At 42.5% G+C, this 18,894-nt stretch overlaps 1 protein-coding gene, 1 long non-coding RNA gene and 1 pseudogene across 2 annotated transcripts in view; 2 read left to right on the top strand and 1 right to left on the bottom strand.

Moving 5' to 3' along the window:
• Window positions 1-18,894, top strand: part of LOC110126285 (collagen alpha-4(VI) chain-like) — a 113,153-nt gene that overhangs the window by 30,607 nt on the left and 63,652 nt on the right. Inside the window, 5 exon segments of the mRNA XM_070466998.1 lie at window positions 6,672-6,743; window positions 7,811-7,836; window positions 9,573-9,618; window positions 15,193-15,246; window positions 18,572-18,634. Coding sequence (XP_070323099.1) covers window positions 6,672-6,743; window positions 7,811-7,836; window positions 9,573-9,618; window positions 15,193-15,246; window positions 18,572-18,634 — 261 coding nt within the window.
• Window positions 6,643-7,220, bottom strand: LOC110126292 (uncharacterized). Its single transcript, XR_002310379.2, has 2 exons — window positions 7,135-7,220; window positions 6,643-6,867 (listed from the first exon to the last, which is right to left on the bottom strand). It is a non-coding gene; the product is annotated as an uncharacterized lncRNA (long non-coding RNA).
• On the top strand, window positions 10,338-11,446 carry LOC110126286 (ubiquitin carboxyl-terminal hydrolase 46-like; annotated as a pseudogene).

Below are 18,894 nucleotides of genomic sequence, written 5' to 3'. Positions count from 1 at the left end.
TCTGCTTCATTTACTATGCTAAAGCTTTTGACTGTGTGGATCAAAACAAACTGTGGAAATTCTTTAAGAGACGAGACCACCTGACCTGCCTGCTCAGAAACCTGTATGCAGGTCAAGAAGCAACAGTTAGTCTGGAACAACGGACTGGTTCCAAATAGGGAAAGGAGGACGTCAAGGCTGTATTTTGTCACTCTGCTTCTTTTACTTCTGTGCAGAGTACATCATATGAAATGCTGAGCTGGATGAAGTTCAAGCTGGAATCAAGATTGCTGGGAGAAATATCAATAACCTCAAATATGCAGGTGATACCACTGTAATGGCAGAAATCAAAGAGGAACTAAAGAGCCACTTGATGAAGGTGAAAGAGGAGAGTGAATAAGCTGGCTTAAAACTCAACATTCAAAAAGTGAAAATCATGTCATCCAGTCCCATCACTTCATGGAAAATAGATGGGGAAAAAAATGGAAAGAGTGACTGGCTTAATTTTCTTGGGCTCCAAAATCACTGTGACTAGTGACTGCAGCCATGAAATTAAAAGATGCTTGCTCCTTGGAAGAAAAGTTTTGAAAAACCTAGATAGTGTATTAAAAAGCAGAGGCATCCCTTTGCTGTCCATACGACAAATGTCAAAGCTATCATTTTTCCAGTACTTACTATGGGTCTGAGTTGGACCATAAGGAAGGCTGAGCATTGAAGAATTGATGCTTTCAAACTGTGGTGCTGGAGAAGACTCTGGAGAATTCCTTGGATAGTGTGGAAATCAAACCAGTCAATCCTAAAGGAAACCAGTCCTGAATATTCATTGGAAGGACTGATGCTGAAGCTCCAATACTTTGAGCACCTGATCTGAAGAACTGACTCACTGGAAAACACCCTGATGCTGGGAAAGATGGAGGGTAAGAGGAGAGGGGGCGACAGAGGATGAGATGGTTGGATGGCATCACCAACTCGACGGACATGAGTTTGAGCAACTCCAGAAGACAGTGAAAGACAGGGAAGCCTGGCGTGGTGCAGTCCTCGTGGTAGCAAAGAGTTGGATACGACTGAGCAACTGAACAACCTATAATGAGATGGTGGTTTACTAGGCACAGGTCAAGTCTTTGTTTATGTCAAATTAGTCAGATTCTCTAAAGTCACAAAAAATAGTTACGTTACTTCCATAGTAACAAAAGCAGGTAACATTCGTTGAGAGCTTCCTACCTGCCATAGATACCACACTATACATTGTATATACTTTTCTTCCTTTCATGTGCAACATAAAGATACTTTTCTTCTTCTAATTCCATTTCTCATGTAATAACTTGCACCAGTCCAACATTTGAAAAGCTCTTAGTGATGTAATTCTTTCCATTAAGTCATGACTATAATTGTTAGCTTTAATAAAGCAACTGCTCTGAGCAGTAGAACACCTATTTTAAAACAGGATAGAACTAAATTCTGAATGAGAAACTCAGTAAGCCTGAATTTTCTTCTCAAAACAATTTAACATATATGCCCATTTTAAGACAATTCCTATTTTCTCCCACATTGTATGCAGACGCTTTTCCATCTGAGCCACCAGGCAAGTCGCTATTTTCTCATGAGAACATTATAAAATTGTTTTGCCCAGTTAGAAAATATGAATTTGTAGAGATGTAGGTGAATGAGACCAATGTCTACTTATAATATTTAACTTAGTTACACATAAACATTTTAAAGTCTTTCATTATGTAGAAAGTATACTAAATTAGAAATTATTTTTTTCTCTTTCTCATGTTTTATCAAGCCATTTTATTAAAAATTCTTCCCATATAGTTTCTATGTCAGTTACTTTAGTGTTATTGAAGCCACTTCATGGAAGCATCTCACCTGGCTTTCTAGAGTATATTGTGTTCAGTTTTAAGTCTGTTTTTGAAGACTGTCCTTGCAAATTTTGCGTTCAGCTTCAAAAACCCTTTGCCACACTTTTCTTCCAAGAATATTTTTATGGTTTCCACTATAAAACAAATTGATTGTTTGTAAAAGTGACTGTTAGAAGTCTTATTTCAAGGTGTGTGCTAAGGTGCTTCAGTCATGTTTAACTACTTGTGACCCTGTGGACTGTAGCCCGCCAGGCTCCTCTGTCCATGGGGATTCTCCAGGCAAGAATACTGGAGTGGGTTGCCATGCCCTCCTCCAGGGGATCTTTCCAACCCAGGGGTTAAACTCTTGTCTCTTATGTCTCCTGCATTTGCAGGCAGGTTCTTTACCACTTAGTGTCACTGTTTCATGGTAGCTAACATTTTAAATCATAATAATCTCTGTTAGATTTCATTACCACACCCTTTTTTCTCATTTTTTAAACTAATCTGATGGGTGACCTCCATAAACATCCCATGAATATCTCAAATTATCTCTGACTGTGTGTCAATACAATGCTGTTCAAAGTTAAGTAATGGAGAGAGTCTTCCAAATATGAGAAACTTTGTAAAAACTTTGGAAGATTCAAAATTAGGAATACTCTTTTCTGAGGACTGATTTTGAAAAACACCACACATAGACAATCATGTATGTACAGCAAGTGTTTCTATTTTTAGAATCTAAAAATAGGAGTAGGGGGTCTTTTCCTTCACCCTTTTCTTTCTAATTTTTAATTGTGGTAAAATATAAAATCAACTTTATATCGTCACCATTTTAAAACATTCAACTCAGTGGTGTTAAGTGCATTCATGTTGTGCAGTCATCCCCACCATCCATCTCCAGACATCTTTCTGTTTTGCAAGCTGGAACTCTGCACTTATTAAATGCTAACTCCCCATGTCCTCTCTCCTCAACCCCTGACAACCACTATTCTACTTTCTGTCTCTATGCATTTGACCCTAAGTGCCTCATTAAATAGAATCATACAAATGTTTGCCTTATTTCACTCAGCATAATTGTTACTGAGTGCAAGTCTGCGTGCCCAATGTACAGTGAGGCCAAACAAACCAAAACCAAGCTTGGAGCAGAGAAAGGTTTATTTCAAGGCCCTCCAAGAAGACAAGTGGCTCAGGACCCCCAAATCCTGAACTCCTCAAAGGGCTGGAGATGTACCTGAATCCACATCTGTCTGAAGCCAGAACCTGTGTTTGTCTCATCTCTTGCTATCTGTTAGGTATAAAACACCTCATTTGTCTTCTCCATGCAATTTGAGGAGTACTTCCAATGTAGTATTTCATGTATGCTTTGCAGCAATTCTATAAATGGTTAGAATCGGTACCATCCAGATTCATATTTTATCAGTGGAGGAGACTAATTTATTGAGTCATGTGCTCACAAAACAAGCAGAGCTAGTGTTACTGAGTCCAAGCTTGTGCTGCTTGCCTCTTGACAGGCCCATAAATTGAGAGATGAGTTGTCGGGGCGAGGAATAGCAACTTTATTTGGATAGTGGGTGGACCAAGAAGATGGTGGACTCATGTCCCAAAGAACTGTCTTGCCTGAGTTAGAATTCTGGCTTCTTTTATACTGAAAGGGGAGGGAGTAAAGTCAAACGCCTCCAGGTTCCTATCAGCTTCCAGAGGGGATGTGTTAACTTATTCCCCCTGCGGTCATCCCTCTGCAGTCATCCCCCTGCAGTCATCCCCCTGCAGTCACCCACAAGTCAGCCTGGTCAGGAGGTTTCCTGCTGAAAGGTTGCAGCTGCGAGCCATGAGCGACGCCGGGATTCGTGACCTCCAGAGGAGAGGATTTCAATCTGGGGTCAGAGATGAGGCTTGACCACTTGAAACTTTTGTGCAATAAAGTTTTATTAAAGTATAAAGGATATTAATCCTTTGTCTGTTTCTTCATTTGCTATTATTTTCTCCCATTCTGAAGGCTGTCTTTTCATCCTGCTTATAGTTTCCTTTGTTGTGCAAAAGCTTTTAAGTTTAATTAGGTCCCATTTGTTTATTTTTGCTTTTATTTCCGTTACTCTAGGAGGCGGGTCATAGAGGATCCTGCTGTGATTTATGTCGGAGAGTGTTTTGCCTATGTTCTTCTCTAGGAGTTTTATAGTTTCTGGTCTTACATTTAGATCTTTAATCCATTTTGAGTTTATTTTTGTGTATGGTGTTAGAAAGTTCTAATGAGATGGATGAAACTGGAGCCCATTATACAGAATGAAGTAAGCCAGAAAGATAAAGACCAATACAGTATACTAACGCATATATATGGAATTTTAAAAGATGGTAATGACAACCCTATATGCAAAACAGAAAAAGAGACACAGATATACGGAACAGACTTTTGGACTCTGTGGGAGAAGGTGAGGGTGGGATGTTCTGAGAGAATAGCATTGAAACAAGTATACTATCAAGGGTGAAACAGATCACCAGCCCACGTTGGATGCATGAGACAAGTGCTCAGGGCTGGTGCACTGGGACGACCCAGAGGGATGGGATGGAGAGGGAGGCAGGAGGGGGGATCGGAATGGGGAACACATGTAAATCCATGGCTGATTCATGTCAATGTATGGCAAAAACCACTACAATATTGTAAAGTAATTAGCCTCCAACTAGTAAAAATAAATGGGAAAAAAAAATAAAGTATAAAGGATAGAGGAAGCTTCTGACATAGACTTCAGAAGGGGGCAGAAAGAGTGCCCCCCTTGCTATTTTTTAGCAAGGAGTTATATATCTGTTAAAGCATCAGCTCAAAACTGAGAGAGTTGCATCAGACACCTCTCCCAAAACATGCATTTTGAGACAGCTTTGGCAGAAGGTGAGTCATCCCTGGCCATAGAACAATTGACATGAATCTTAAAGAAAGGCAGATTTCCAAGCAAATGCGTAGTTTCATGAACATAGCTTAAGAGAACATTTCCATGAGTAAGACGTAGTGGTTTGTTGAGCCATTATCGGTTCAAGGTTTTAGTTGTAGGCAGGACCTACTTGAAGAAAGGCAGATTCCAAGGCAAATACATAGTTTGTTAGCATAGCTTAAGAAGAACATTTCCATAAGAAAAAATGCATTGGTTAGCTCAAGGTTTGAGGAAAGTAAAGTTCAGGTGGTACCAGGTGTCATCATGACAACAGAATTTAAAAGAAACCTCTTTTATTTTTGTATAGAGAAGAAAAAAAAAATTTGCCACATGCAGTTTGTTTCCTCCTTCTGCTTAAGAGAGAAAAAAATCATCTGCCACTTGCAGTCTATTTCCTCAGCTTGGGGACCCCTAGCCTTCCTACCTGTTACCTTCTCATTGTGAGCTAAACAAAGATATTTTAGTTTAACACTCAGGGCTTCCCCAGTGGTTCTATGGTAAGCATCTGCTTGCAATGCAGGAGACACAGGAGATCTGGGTTTGATCCCTGGGTCGGGAGGATGCCCTGGAGGAGGAAAGGGCAACCCACTCCAGTATTCTTGCCTGGGAAATCCCAGGGACGGAGGAGCCTGGTGGGCTACAGTCCATGGGATTGCAAAGAGTCAGACACGACTGAGCATGTACACACACAGGCATGGGAGGTAGGATTCCCCGAGGGAGGCTGTTGTGTCTAATCTATAGGCAACATCCTTTAGTGATTTACTTGTGTGTGTGTGTTAAGTCGCTTCAGTCGGTCTGACTCTTTGTGACCTTATGGACTGTAGCCCACCTGCTGGGTTCCTCTGGTCCACGGGATTCTCCAGGCAAGAACACTAGAGTGAGCTGCCATACCTTTCTCCAGGAGATCTTCCCGACCCAGGCATCGAACCTGCATCTCTTATGTCTCCTGCATTGGCAGGCAGATTCTTTACCACTAGCGCCACCTGGAAAGCCCTATATGTGTAACAGAATACAAAGTTTCCTCTCTACTACACTAGGACTCAAACCCAGGTCCTTTCATTCTAGACCCAGAGTACCTCTCCCTTTCCCATGTTCCTTTTTACTCTCCTGGGTGGTGTATGAAGGGAAGTAATCTGGGCTCATTAAGTGAAAGTTAACTGTTCATACTTGCAGACCCTCTTTTGATGAAAACCTCATGGTTTCACTGGTTTCACTACTTTCTACTTTATCTTGAATCAGTTCGGCAAAAGGCGTGATATTTACCATCCCCTTTCACATCCAGTATTAGATCAAGAGGTCATATTAGTTAGTAGGATTCAGAAAGTCATTCTTCAGATCTTGATTGGATGATACTGTGTGCTAGGCACTATGCCTATCACTGGAAACCCAGAGATAGAGAAATGAGACACTGTCCTTGTATCTAAGAACTCATACTATAGCAGGAATGTAACACAGAAAACAGACAGTGACACAGTATAGCAGAAAAAGCTTCTCAGGAGAAGAGGTGATATATGGTCTACACCTTAGGGGTGAGCGGGATTTCACCAAGAAGAGAGAGTTAAACAGTGTGGTTTATTCTCTGTGGGACACAAGGAAACTTTCATCTAGTTTTAGCTGCTTGGAGGAACATGCAAATGCACCTTCTGTTTTGTTTGAATGCTGAAGTTTTCCCAGTGTGGCTTGACTGCATGGATTAAAAATCTAGATAATTTGGACTTGCATGATTTGGAGTCATCAATGTGGGCAGCTGCTAGATGAACATTTTGATTGCCTTGTGGGTGATCCAGTTGGGTCTTTGAGGATGTGAAAGGAATTGTAAGGATCGTGCCATATTTTAGTCATTCGGATGGCCATTATTGCTAGCTGGAAAAGATTGGGTGGTGGTTGAGATAGTTGCTGGATTGTCTCTATGTGTGCCTTTGTTCCACAGGGAGAAAGAGGCCTCCGAGGCCTTTCTGGACCCCAAGGTGAGGAAGGTTGCTGGGGTGCACGAGGTCATAAGGTGAGTGTGACCTTGACCTGCGGCATTCTTCCCTTGTCTCTGTTCTATCCCTTGAGTTTAAGGAAAATCTTAATTCTTCAACATAGCTGTGATGTTTTCGCTCTTTCTCACAAGGGAGGGTTTCCTAGAAGTAGAAGTAGAGCCTGAGAAAAGGAATCCAATGTAAAGAGTTTGTTGGGAGGGGACCAAAGTAAACACTGGGAGTGGAGTGTGAGATGTGGAGAAGTGAGACAGAAGGGAAGGTGGACTCAAAGGGCTGCCTTATTGTTCAGTAACCACTGTGGGTGGGTGGAGCTTAATTCTGCTTGGGAACAGTGGGAGCCGGCGTGGAACAAATGTGCACTTCAGTGTTATCCCACTCGAGGGTGAGGGGGTGGGGGTATTCACTCACCCAAATGCTGTCAGGCATTGGCTGAGGGCTGCTCTCAAGGGACATTAATTCCCCAGTACTTCTGGACTGCCTTGTGTGTGGATAGGCTCTGGTTCCAGGAAAGAACCCTCAGGAGAGGAGTCATAGAACTGCCAGCTGGAGGCGGGGCTTGAGATCCTTAAAACATTAAAGGCTGATGGGTGGGGCATCATGCCTTAAATGTTTCCTAACCTTCCAGGATTAGACTGTCTCCTTCAGTAAGGCTAGAAAGCCTTGTCTGCAACTTCAGAGACCTATAGAGTTTTTCTGACCACAATGACCATATTCTGCATATTCTAATAAGTTTCTCTTTCAATCAATTTATCCTGTTGTTCCTGGAAGACTTCTCATGCTTGTTGCTCAGTGTATTCTCATTTTTGTGTGACAAAATATGATTGTTATAAGTGGAAGGTCACTGCTGTTTCCAGCTCAGCCCTTACGGTGTGAGGAGTGGCAAGGTGCAATTTTCTTCACAGTACAGGTGCAGGGAAGTGGTAGTGATCAGAAGGCTGCAATGTCCATCATGGTTACTGGAGGAGATGTCTTCACTTTGATATAAAAAATGGCATTTTCTTGAAATTAGGGACATATGGTTCTCAAAGTGAAACAATAGTTTTACAGCCTCATTCAATCTCAGTTATTTTTATTTCTTCTTTAGGGAGCAAGAAGATTTTCAGGAGAAAAAGTGAGTGACCTTTCTTACTCTTTTCAAACTGGAGAACTGACTCTTTGGGAAACATGATAATGAATTCACTTGTTTTTCCTTCCTTGAGTGAGGTGGGACTTAAAACTTTCAGAAAAGGGAATATGTCAGATGCTATGAATGGCCAAACTGCCATGCTAATGAATGGCTAATTGTAGGGCATGTATTTCAGGCTCACCGCCTGGATCTATATGATAACTTTTAAGCCTTGCTAATTCTGTAATAATTGAGCCATCTGTTTATCATGTTTATTTGGAAGAGTTGGTCCTGAATTCAAGGCGTGGTCAGGAGGGTCTGGTCAAGCTCAGTGTCAAGTAGGAGAGAGATGCTAGCACTCGGCTGCAAAGGAGCTGCCGTAATAGTGAGTGACTTTGTATTCAGAAGCAAAGTATCCATTTGCTCACTCATTCATTCAGAAAAATTTATTAGGTATCTTCTCTGTTCCCCACATTACCCTTGGGAATGCTTCCAAAGTGGTGAAAAGTCAAACAGTGGCTGATAGAACTCCTTTACTCAGGCCTCCTGATACCACTGATTCACCCCTGTGGCCTGTGCCCAACACAGCATGTAATTTTAGCCCAGCAGTTTCGTGAGCTCATATTCATTCACTAACTCAGTCATGTGTTTGCTAAAAAAATGCCTGAAACTTGATTTCCTTGGGTGGCCAATAGGAGTAAATCAACCAACAATCCCACATATGTGACACGCATCTTATTTTGCTTGCAGAACTTCAGATATTTTTCTTCAAAAGACGCTTTATAAACTCTTTTCTTCAAAAGGGTTTCCCTGGTGGCTCAGACGGTAAAGCGTCTGCCTACAATGCAGGAGACCCGGGTTCAATCCCTGGGTTGTGAAGATCCCTTGGAGAAGGAAATGGCAACCAACTCCAGTATTCTTGCATGGAAAACCCAAAGGATGGAAGAGCCTGGTAGGCTAGAGTCCATGGGGTCACAAAGAGTCAGACACAACTGAGTGACTTCACTCACTGAGATAGTTGGCAAAATGAAGGATCCGTAATCTGAAAGTGATGGAATGCTTGGTGAGCCATCACAATACAGCGGCCAGTTTTTACTTTCATCACTAGTTAACCCCAGTTTCTCAGTTCTTTTCTAAAGAAGTTTATTTATTTTTTTAAAATTGTAAGTCTTTCAAAATGCATGCACTTGCATACACACTCATTTAATTCCTACTTATTCTACAATGATCCAAGTTTCCATTATGCAGATTCATTCAGGGATATTTGCCAGTCTTTTTAAACTAAAAAAATAGTGGCATATTCTCAGGCTGCTTTTGTGTGCCTTAGCATCAGAATAAAAGAATATAAAACTATGGGAAAAAAAAAAGAAACCCAATGGCAAAAGGACCAACATTAGCATGTAGACATCCTTTGAGGAATGTTTCATTCAATCTTGTGAGGGTGTTACAGTACTTGTTCCAGTGTAAAAATTTAAAAGGAAGTCTTTCTGTCCATTCAAAATCTGAGTTCCTTTTCTTTAACAGCTGAGGTGTCAAGAAAAAGAGTATATAGAGCTATTATCCACGCTGGGAAGAAAATAATTACTGCTTTTTAATGCTTGAATGCAGTATATAAGTGTTGTTTCAGGAGGTCTAGATTCTTGTACCAACTGAGAACAATATTAGCAAAGAAATTAGCATCAGAACAAGAACACGTACCCTGGCCCTCTTTGCCTAATGTTCTCATCTTCCTTTGCACCCTGGGCAACCCTGGTGAGGAGGGTGTTAATGGCTTGCATGGAGACCAGGTAGAGAAAGCCTCTCATTCTGTGGCCCCAGCCCCTCTCTGCCCCCACTAGTTTGGCATTAATAGTCTCTGTGGTTGTCACGATTGGTCTGGAAATGTAAGTAAATATGCATGCTTAATGATGTCGAAACTTAGCTTATATATTTGCTATTATCTTCAAAATACAAGGGCCTTAGAAACTTAACTCTCATTTCACATGTTATTGTCCAGTATTTTATTTGTCTTTTTATTATGTTAATTTCTACTAAATGAGACATTGTTATAATTATTGTTTAATTTAGTTGATCCTTATCTGGCTTTACCCTCATTTCTGTTGCTATCACTGATACCTTTAAAGGAACATGAAAAGATGGTGCTTCTTTTGCCTAAGGTACAACTTTTAGAGTTTTTCTTTAATAGAGGTTGTAAACTCCCTTGGTTGTTTTTTATTTGGAAAAAAAAAAAAAAGAACTCATGATTTCACACTTTTACTTGAAAGATTGTTCTTCGGTAAAGTATTTTCTCTCAGACTTTGGAAATGTGATTTCGTATTCTCCTGGGCTTCTATAGTCTTTTCTTGTTAGCTTTTACTGTTAAGAAGGTATCAATCAAGCTGAAAACTTAACCCCAGCTCACCTCCCCGGCCACCATACCTGGCCTCCCCTTGAACACTCCACCATGGCCAGTCCTGTTTTCACCTTATAAAGACGGTGGTGTGGGATCACTGTAACCTTTAGACTAATGACTGTCTGAAACATTGCCTCCATCTGTAATATGGTTGCAGTATTCTGTGATGATTTGACAGAGAAGGACAGCTGTGTTCCTCATTCTCAAATATTTTGAGGGGTGCCTCAAAGGGCACCAATGCCTCTGCTCTGGAAAAAGACATTGATTCAATGCAGTTTCCAATCAATGAACACTACTTCGAACTGGTCAACTTCAGAAACACATGCTGCTGTGGTTCCATGCTGTGGCCTTGAACTCCTGCCAGAGGTTCTGGGACACAAGGCCCAACCCAGGAGGAAGGAAAACTTGTTGACCTGTCTGGGAGGCCGTTTCCACAGCATTGCCACTCCGAAGAAGGTTAGTGTGACCCCACCAAAGAAGTGCATTTCAAGTTTGAGACATGAAAGCGATCTCTTAGATGACTACCTGCAGCAGGATACTCATGAATGTTTAAATTATTTGCTAAACACGGACATCCTGCAGGAAGTGAAGAAACAAAATGGGAGATTAAAAAATGGCAGTGTGAAGGAACTGCAGAGAGTGATAAACCAGAACTCACTTGTGTCCATGAGGTTTCTCAGGGAGCACTCACCCATGAAACTTGATGCTGGAGCTGTGGAGCTGTTTGTAACAAGAGAAGAAGATTTTCCTGACCTTTGTGTCGACATGGAGCAGGTATATCTATTGCTCCCTGTCTAAGAGACTTCAGTAACACAGAAACGCTGTGTCATGGACAGGAATATTGGTGTGAAACAGGTTGTAGCAGAGGCCCAGCCAAGGCTGAGCATCAGAAAGCTGCCCACGATTCTGGCCTTGAACCTCGAGCGGTTCAAGTATGTGCTCCACATACACCAAACGATCTTACCAGGTGGTCTTCCTGCTGGAACTGCAGATCTTCAATGCCTGCAGTGATGTGGTACATCTGGACTGCATGTACGAGCTGGTTGGGTGGCGGTCCACAGGGGCAGTGCTCCTAATCATGGCGTTATGTCAATATTACTGTGGTGAAAAGTCATGGCTTCTGGCTTTTGTTTGCTGATGATGGGGTAGAGAAAATGGATGCCCAAGCTATTGAAGAACTCCATGGCCTGACTTCAGGTATAAAAAAAAAATCAAAATCTTGAAATATTTTATTCTATCATCAAGATAATAACTTAAAGGACTGTGGGACTCATTTGAACGGAGGGAAATGTTCAAAGCACCCTGAGCTGCAGACATTTCTCTGTAGACACCCATCCTCCCCAGAGACCCACCAGCAGTGTACTCTGCATCTTGGGGGTCTGGCTGTGTGACTCCTCCCCCTTCCCTCCAGGTCCCCTTCGTTTTCCTACATGCAGCACTACTCGTGGTTTTAACTTAGTCTGAGGTCATGTTAACTGCAGTCAGATCATAGTAAGGTTTAGATGAATGACATTTGCTAATTTTAGGATTGAAACCAAGATTGCTGGGAGAAATATTAACAACCTTAGATATGCAAATGATACTACTCTAATCTAGTCAAGGCTGTGGTTCTTCCAGGGGTCATGTATGGATGGGACAGTTGGACTATAAAGAAAGTTGACCATCGAAGAATTGATGCTTTTGAACTGTGGTGTTGGAGAAGACTCTTGTGAGTCCCTTGGACTGCAAGGAGATCCAACCAGTCCATCCTAAAGGAGATTAGTCCTGGGTGTTCATTGGAAGGACTGATGCTGAAGCTGAAGCTCCAATACTTTGGCCACCTGATACAAAGAACTGACTTCTTGGAAAAAGACCCTGATGTTGGGAAAGATTGAAGGTAGGGGGAGAAGGGGATGACAGAGGATGAAATGGTTGGATGACATCACCAACTCGATGGACATGAGTTTGAGTAAACTCCGGGAGCTGGTGATGGACAGGGAAGCCTGGTGTGCTGCGATTCACGGGGTCACAAAGAGTAGGACATGACTGAGCAACTGAACTGAACTAAACTGAATGGAAGAAAGAGAAGAGAAACTAAAGAGCCTCTTCATGAAAGTGAAAAAGCTGGCTTAAAGCCCAGCATTCAAAAAACTAAGATCATGGCATCCGGTTCCATCTCTTCATGGCAAATAGATGGGGAAAAAGTTGCAGACTTTATTTTCTTGAACTCTAATATCACTGTGGATGGTGACTGCAACCACAAAATTCAAAGATGCTTGCTCCTTGGAAGAAAAGCTATGACAAACGTAGACAGCATATGAAAAGGCAGAGGTCTGTCTGTCAAAGCTATGGTTTTCCCAGTAGTCATGTATGGATTTGAGAGTTGGACTGTAAAGAAAGCTGAGCACAGAAGATTTGATGCTTTTGAGCTGTGGTATTGAAGACTCTTGAGAGTCCCTTGGACTGCAAGGAGATTAAACCAGTCAATCCTAAAGGAAATCAACCCTGAATATTCATTGGAATATTCTTGCCTGAAAAATCCAATGGACAGAGGAACCTGGCATGCTGTGGTTAATGGGGTTGCAAAGACTCAGACAAAGGATTGAGTGACTGAGCACACATTCATTGGAAGGATTGATGCTTACGCTGAAGCTACAATTCTTTGGCCACCTGTTATGAAGAGCTGACTCACTGGAAAAGACCCTGGTGCTGGGAAAGACTGAGGGCAGGAGGAGAAGGGGGTGACAGGATGAGATGGTTGAATGGCATTACCAACTCAATGGACATGAGTTTGAGCAGGCTCTGGGAGATGGTGAAGGACAGGGAAGCCTGGTGTGCTGCAGCCCACAAAGTCGCAAAAAGTCGGACATGACTGAGCCACTAAACAACAACATGCTGCGCCACTGGCTCTGGCTGAATCAGAATGGCATTTCTTATCAATGTGGGCAGTCTATTTGGGGTCTTCACTAATCTTCATAAATGACTGCCAGGGTCTCATTTCAATGCATTCCTTTAACTCCTCTTTGGAAATGCTGCTCCCCGTTTTTAGCTCCTCTGCCTCTGTTCCAACAGAAGAACAGAGGAGTGGGGTGGATACCCACCTTTTAAGAGCTGATACTATAGCTTTAAGTTTGCATGAGTGAAAATGTTTAAAAGGAACCGCGGCACTGAATTCATCCTCCAGGCAGAACCTGGTGAAGAGAAGCTGCTGAGGGTGTCTAGTATCTGCCCTGGGCTGTGCCTACCAGCTGTTAGAATCCCAGAAACTGAGGCAGTGTGGCGCTCAGGGCAGGCAAAGCTGAGTAGGGAAAACTTTTATGTACAGTGGAAAGTTGCTTTTCTCATCTATCAAAGCCAAGTTTCAGGAGAACAGCTCCTTGCTCTTTATTTCCAGCGCTGCTTTTCTTCTGTCCGTGAGTTGTATCTAGCCTTTATCTGATGCTGCTCAGCTCTCCAAGGGATTTTTCCAATCCCGCTGGTGTTTCACAGTCAGTGGTGGCAGGGCAGAGACCCCACGGAGACTGCCTGCGGCCCAGTTCTCCTTAGCCAGGCGGTACCTTTCCTCGCAGGAGTCGCATTGCACAGCTGTTTACCTGTTGGCATTTTGGTCGGTGTGCGAGGCCCCTGCAAGGCCCAGGACTAACATGGAACCTTCCCTAGAGGAGATACTGGAGTTAGCTGGGGATACAGGTGGGTCAAAGGGAGTGTCCGTGGGTGGGTGGAGAGATGAACCAAGTAGCAGTGTCTCCTTGGCTCAGATTCCCGAGGTGCTTGACAAGACAGAGTTTTTTTTTAGGAAGAACCTCATCTCACCATAGTTATTTTACTTTTTCACTTTTGTTTTGTATGTATTTATTAGATCATTTGAGTATTGGCACCTTTTATTAAAAGGATCCTTATGGGGGAAAAATTTATTCATCAAATAATTGTTGTTCTTTTGTCAGCAGTCTTAAAAAATATCAGGCTGCTTCACAGATTTCCCTTTGTTTCCAGTTTCCTGCAGTTTCATGTGATGTGTCCAGGTGTGGATTACTTTTCACTTATCCTGTTTGGGACTTATTAAGCTTCTGAATCTGAGCATTTTTACCTCCTCTTAAGTTTTGGAAAAGGCCTTAGCAGATTATCATTTCAAAGTTTTTATTTTTCCGATTTTCTCTATGATCTCTTCCTGGAAGTCTAATTGAAAATTTGTGGACCTTCTCATTTTATCTTCAATAGCTTGGTCTCTCGTTTATATTTTCTATCTCTTTATCTTTCTGTGCTGGATTCTGAATAATTTCTACAGTTTCTAGCTCACCAATTCTTTTGTCACTGGTATTTAATATACAGTTTAGCCTGCCAATTGGATTTTTAATTTTGGTCATTCTAATTTCCACTTCAAGAAGTTCTATTTGATTTTTCTCTCAAATCTGCTTGATCTTTTTTAAAAATAAAAAACATAGTGGCTGTTTTACTCTTTCTTTTTGTTATTTAAATGTATTAAAGATACAGTAATTCTGATATCTGTAGTCATTCTAAGCCTGATTTGTTGTCTGTTGGTTCTGCTGGCGTCTCCCTCATGGTTTGTTCCCCATGTGTGTTGTGACTTTTGACTGAAACTCATTTTTGATGGAACTTCATCTGCAAGAAGTCACTGAAGCCTGAGTAGAATGCTTCTGCCATGTACTTTGTGGCTCTGCCTCCTGGAAGCATGTTAAAATAAATGTGGTTTTCACACCACATACTTGCAGAATGATCAGAAGTCCTAAGGGAAGCCAATGGCTATTGCTCCCCTAGATTCCTGCTTTCTCTTTAGTAGGAACTCCAAGGATTTATCTTTTCCTTTATCAGCTCATAGATGTAGGTAAGGTATAATTTTTCAGGATATCTAGTCTGTTGTAGAGTCAGAGTTAGACCTTCCTGCTCTTGGCTAGAATGTGAAAGCATGTGAAAGTTTCCAGTGTGACTCACGTAACAACGATTCTTTGTATGTTTCCTTTTCTTTTTCTAGGGTGATGGTGGAGTCCCAGGGTCATCAGGAGAAAAAGCAAATCAAGGAAATAGGGTAAAGTGTAAGGATGTCCTTCTCTCCTATTTTTCATATTCCTGCTGTGTAAACTCACCTTGACAGCTTATTTTTAAGCTCTGGGAAAGAATCATCTAGTGACTTTATACTAGACTGGGAGTTAAAGGGCAATAGACATTAGGTGAGTATCTGGAATCTTTACTGAAGGCCTGGCTCTGCTGATAGTTAGAGGAATAGGTAAACCAAGTTGCCTGCCTTTTGTGGTTTCTTACATGCGTTACTCCCTGTCTCACTAGCTGGCTGTGGCTCCCTGTCACCAAGGATTTCATCCTGCATCCAAGGCCTTTCAACCACACCCTTCTCTAATCTCGGCCAAGAATCTGTCTTTCCCAGCCAGACTGTGCTTCCTACCATCTCCTGAGGGTTCCTTCTGCATCCCTGCCACTGTGTCTCAGCCTGCGCCAAGCTCCCCATCCTTGGATACCCTTCCCCTGACTCCATCTTTTTACAAGATTTTTAAAAACTTTATTTAAGTGTAATTGACTTGCCATGTTGTAATAACTTCTGCTGTACGGCAGAGTGATTCAGTTATATGTATTTATCCTTTTTCATATTTTTTCCATTCTGGTTTATCACATATAGTGTTCTCTGTATGATCCTGCAGGGCTTTGTTGTTTAATCCTGTGGATACTAGTTTGCCTTCTGCTAACCCCAAGCTCCCACTCTCTGCTCCCCCATCTCCTCCCTGCCTCCATTTTCAATGCTTATTTGAATATCACTTTTCCTTCAGTTCCCATCTTCTTTTCTTCTCCCTTGTGATGCCCTCCGTGGCCCTGTCAGTCTGGCGGTCTCCCCCTTCTGTCCGTCCTTCCCGTGTGTACTGTTCGCCCTGTCTGCTTGAAGTTATCTCTCTGTGTGAGGGAAGGCAGATACCCGATGTCAGTACCGCCACTGCCCTTTGCATTGCCTTTTGGCAGACATCACTAGTCGGTTATGGAATCCAGCCTGAAGGGCACAGCACCATAATCAGCTTCTGTTGATTGGATAAAGGGGGTAAAATTTATTTCTTTCTTTGTACCCCTCATGGAATTAGAATAATGCATTGATTTCCTGGTAAGTAAAACAGAGAGTTACAAGGCATGGCTTTTTATTGAGGTTCAGTTTCCAACCTGTAGTTTGTAGACCAAAATTGTGAAGAAGGTGGGGCATATCACACTTCCTTCAAGACTGGAGAGCCTTCAGTTTCCATCAAATTTTGTTCAACTCAGTAAACGCCCTTCAAGTGCTTCCTATCTGCAGGGCATTTTGGTAGATACAGAGATGGTTCAAAGGTAAACAAGTCATGGTTATGACCAACAAAGTGAGTGAAGTGAAGTCGCTTTTAGTCGTGTCCGACTCTTTGCAACTCCATGGACTGTAGCCTACCAGGCTCCTCCTTCCATGGGATTTTCCAGGCAAGAGTACTGGGGTGGGTTGCCATTTCCTTCTCCAGGGGATCTTTCCAAGCCTGGAATTGAACCCAGGTCTCTGGCATTGCGGGCAGACGCTTAACCATCTAAGCCACCAGGGAAGCCTATGACCAACAAAGAGCTGGTTAACTGGTGCAGGAGATTGGATTTGTGTAGGAAGAACTCTAACACAAGATAGGGTAAAACAAAATCTGTAAGAAAGGTGCAAATGAAGAAGAATGGGAACACACAGTGACCTGGAGAGAAGTCTAAAAGAGAGTATCCTTCTCCATCCAATCAATTGTAAATATTTCCTGAGCATCTATTGTAATTCAGGCATGAGTTCTGTGTCTCAGAACTGGCCTTTATGGAGAAAGACAGACATGAATGAAACAGTCATGGAAACAGATTTAAGATTACTGCTGAGATAAGTAAGTGAAGAGGAGGTAAATTTCAGGGGCATCTGATCCAACCTGTTCAGTCAGGAAGCCTTCATTGAGGAAGTGAAGATGGGAGGCAATTTGGATTAGTAACAACCCAATGGTGAGGAAGGAGGAAGGGGGAAGGGACCAGACCTCCCTACTGATGTCCTGTGGGTCTTTGAGGATGTGCTGAGGGCAGGCAGGACTCAGGCATTCCAGGGAACACAGAAAATCAAGACAGTCTTCACTCTGACCTCTGTGAGAGGCACACACAGGGTGTTTCAGGCTAAGTTTCAGCTGGCCTAGAAACTTTCAGCAGGAAGGTTTATAGGCAAGGAAGAACATATTCAAAGCCATCGATGTGCAGGATTACTCTGGAAGCCAGTATCTGGGTCAGCAAAAGGAGGAGCTAGTTGTTGGACAAAACAAAATAGGAACCATATGCCAGATTTTGTACTTAGCATTTTATTTTTCTACTGACTCCCTGTAACAGCCCTAATAAGATAGGCGTATCAGTTTTACAAAAGAGAAGACTGTCTTAGAGAAGTCAAATAAATTTGCCTTGCTAGTAAATTAATCAGCAGGGTGGGAATTTGAAGTCATGAATTCCCTCTTATCACTATTTCAGGCCAGGGGTGCGTTTGGAAGGGGTCTCCAGTAACATGAGGCGGTGGCTTTTCATAGAGCCCAGAGAACAGCCGTTTCCTGTGTGTCTGAGACCCAGATCTCAGAGGGGGTGCCCCACGTCACTATTCTCAGAGTGTGTATACCCTCCATCACTTCAGTTCAGTCGCTCAGTCGTGTCCAACTTTTTGTGACCCCATGGACTGCAGCACGCCAGGCCTCCCTGTCCTTCACCACGTATATAACATCCTCCGCAGAAGGTTCCTGCGGTGGAGTGGCTCTCTCCGACTCTGTGGCTCGGTAGGAACTAGGACACAGAGATGGTACCATTAACGGCAGATTTTAAGAGAAGCAACTATTTGCTTATCATGTCATAGTCTCGTAGCAAGTGGCTCCACCTCTCCGGTTCCCCATCTAGAGCAGTTAGGACCTCTGCAAGCACGTTTTGTCTCTTTCTCCTCCTTTATTTTTCTCATGAGATCACTTGCTCTGCTAATGCTGTGCACGTCTGTGATGAAGAAAGCCTTCTTCTTTTTCTTACATATGTATATATGTAGGAGCGCAGGAGGCTGTGGAAAGATCCAGGGATTTGGAGGTGGGGAGGTGAGGTCCAAGTTCCTCACACCCAAATGGGTTAATTCTTGAGCTGTCAGTGTTAAATGAGGTAATATACATCTAGGGCTAGGGGTGTCACAGATTTCCAATAAAAGTATGTTTTTTTCCCCCTGTGTCTCCTTCTCCCCTCTTTGGCAGTGAATGCTTTAAAGTTCAAGTCCTAAATTGCTCTTTTAATTTAAGTCTCACTTCCCCTCTCCCTTTAGGCAATAGGTGATTTTAAAAAGTGACAGTTGTCTTTCAATTTGATTTAAGGGCTTGACGGGACCACCCGGACAACCTGGAGAGCGTGGAGCGCCTGGGTTAAGGGGAGATCCTGTGAGTTATGGTTGAGGGGTTTCTGCTGCTTTTATCCAGGGACTGTGAATGTTTTCTTGGGCACAATAGCAGAGAACAATGAATTGCTAATTAATGAGGCATCTGTTCAGCCTGTCTAAGTATTGCAACAGATAAAAGATCGTAGAGAAAAGCCATCTTATATAAAAGCTGGGTTCTTAAAGAGTTTGGAATTTTTGTTGCATTGGGTATTTGGGATGATCGAGCAGATCCAGACAATGAAAAGACACCACTTTGGTACC

The sequence above is a fragment of the Odocoileus virginianus genome, chromosome 4 (assembly GCF_023699985.2).
Source record: "Odocoileus virginianus isolate 20LAN1187 ecotype Illinois chromosome 4, Ovbor_1.2, whole genome shotgun sequence".
Lineage (NCBI taxonomy): Eukaryota > Metazoa > Chordata > Mammalia > Artiodactyla > Cervidae > Odocoileus > Odocoileus virginianus.
This window is presented reverse-complemented; position numbering and strand designations above follow the sequence as displayed.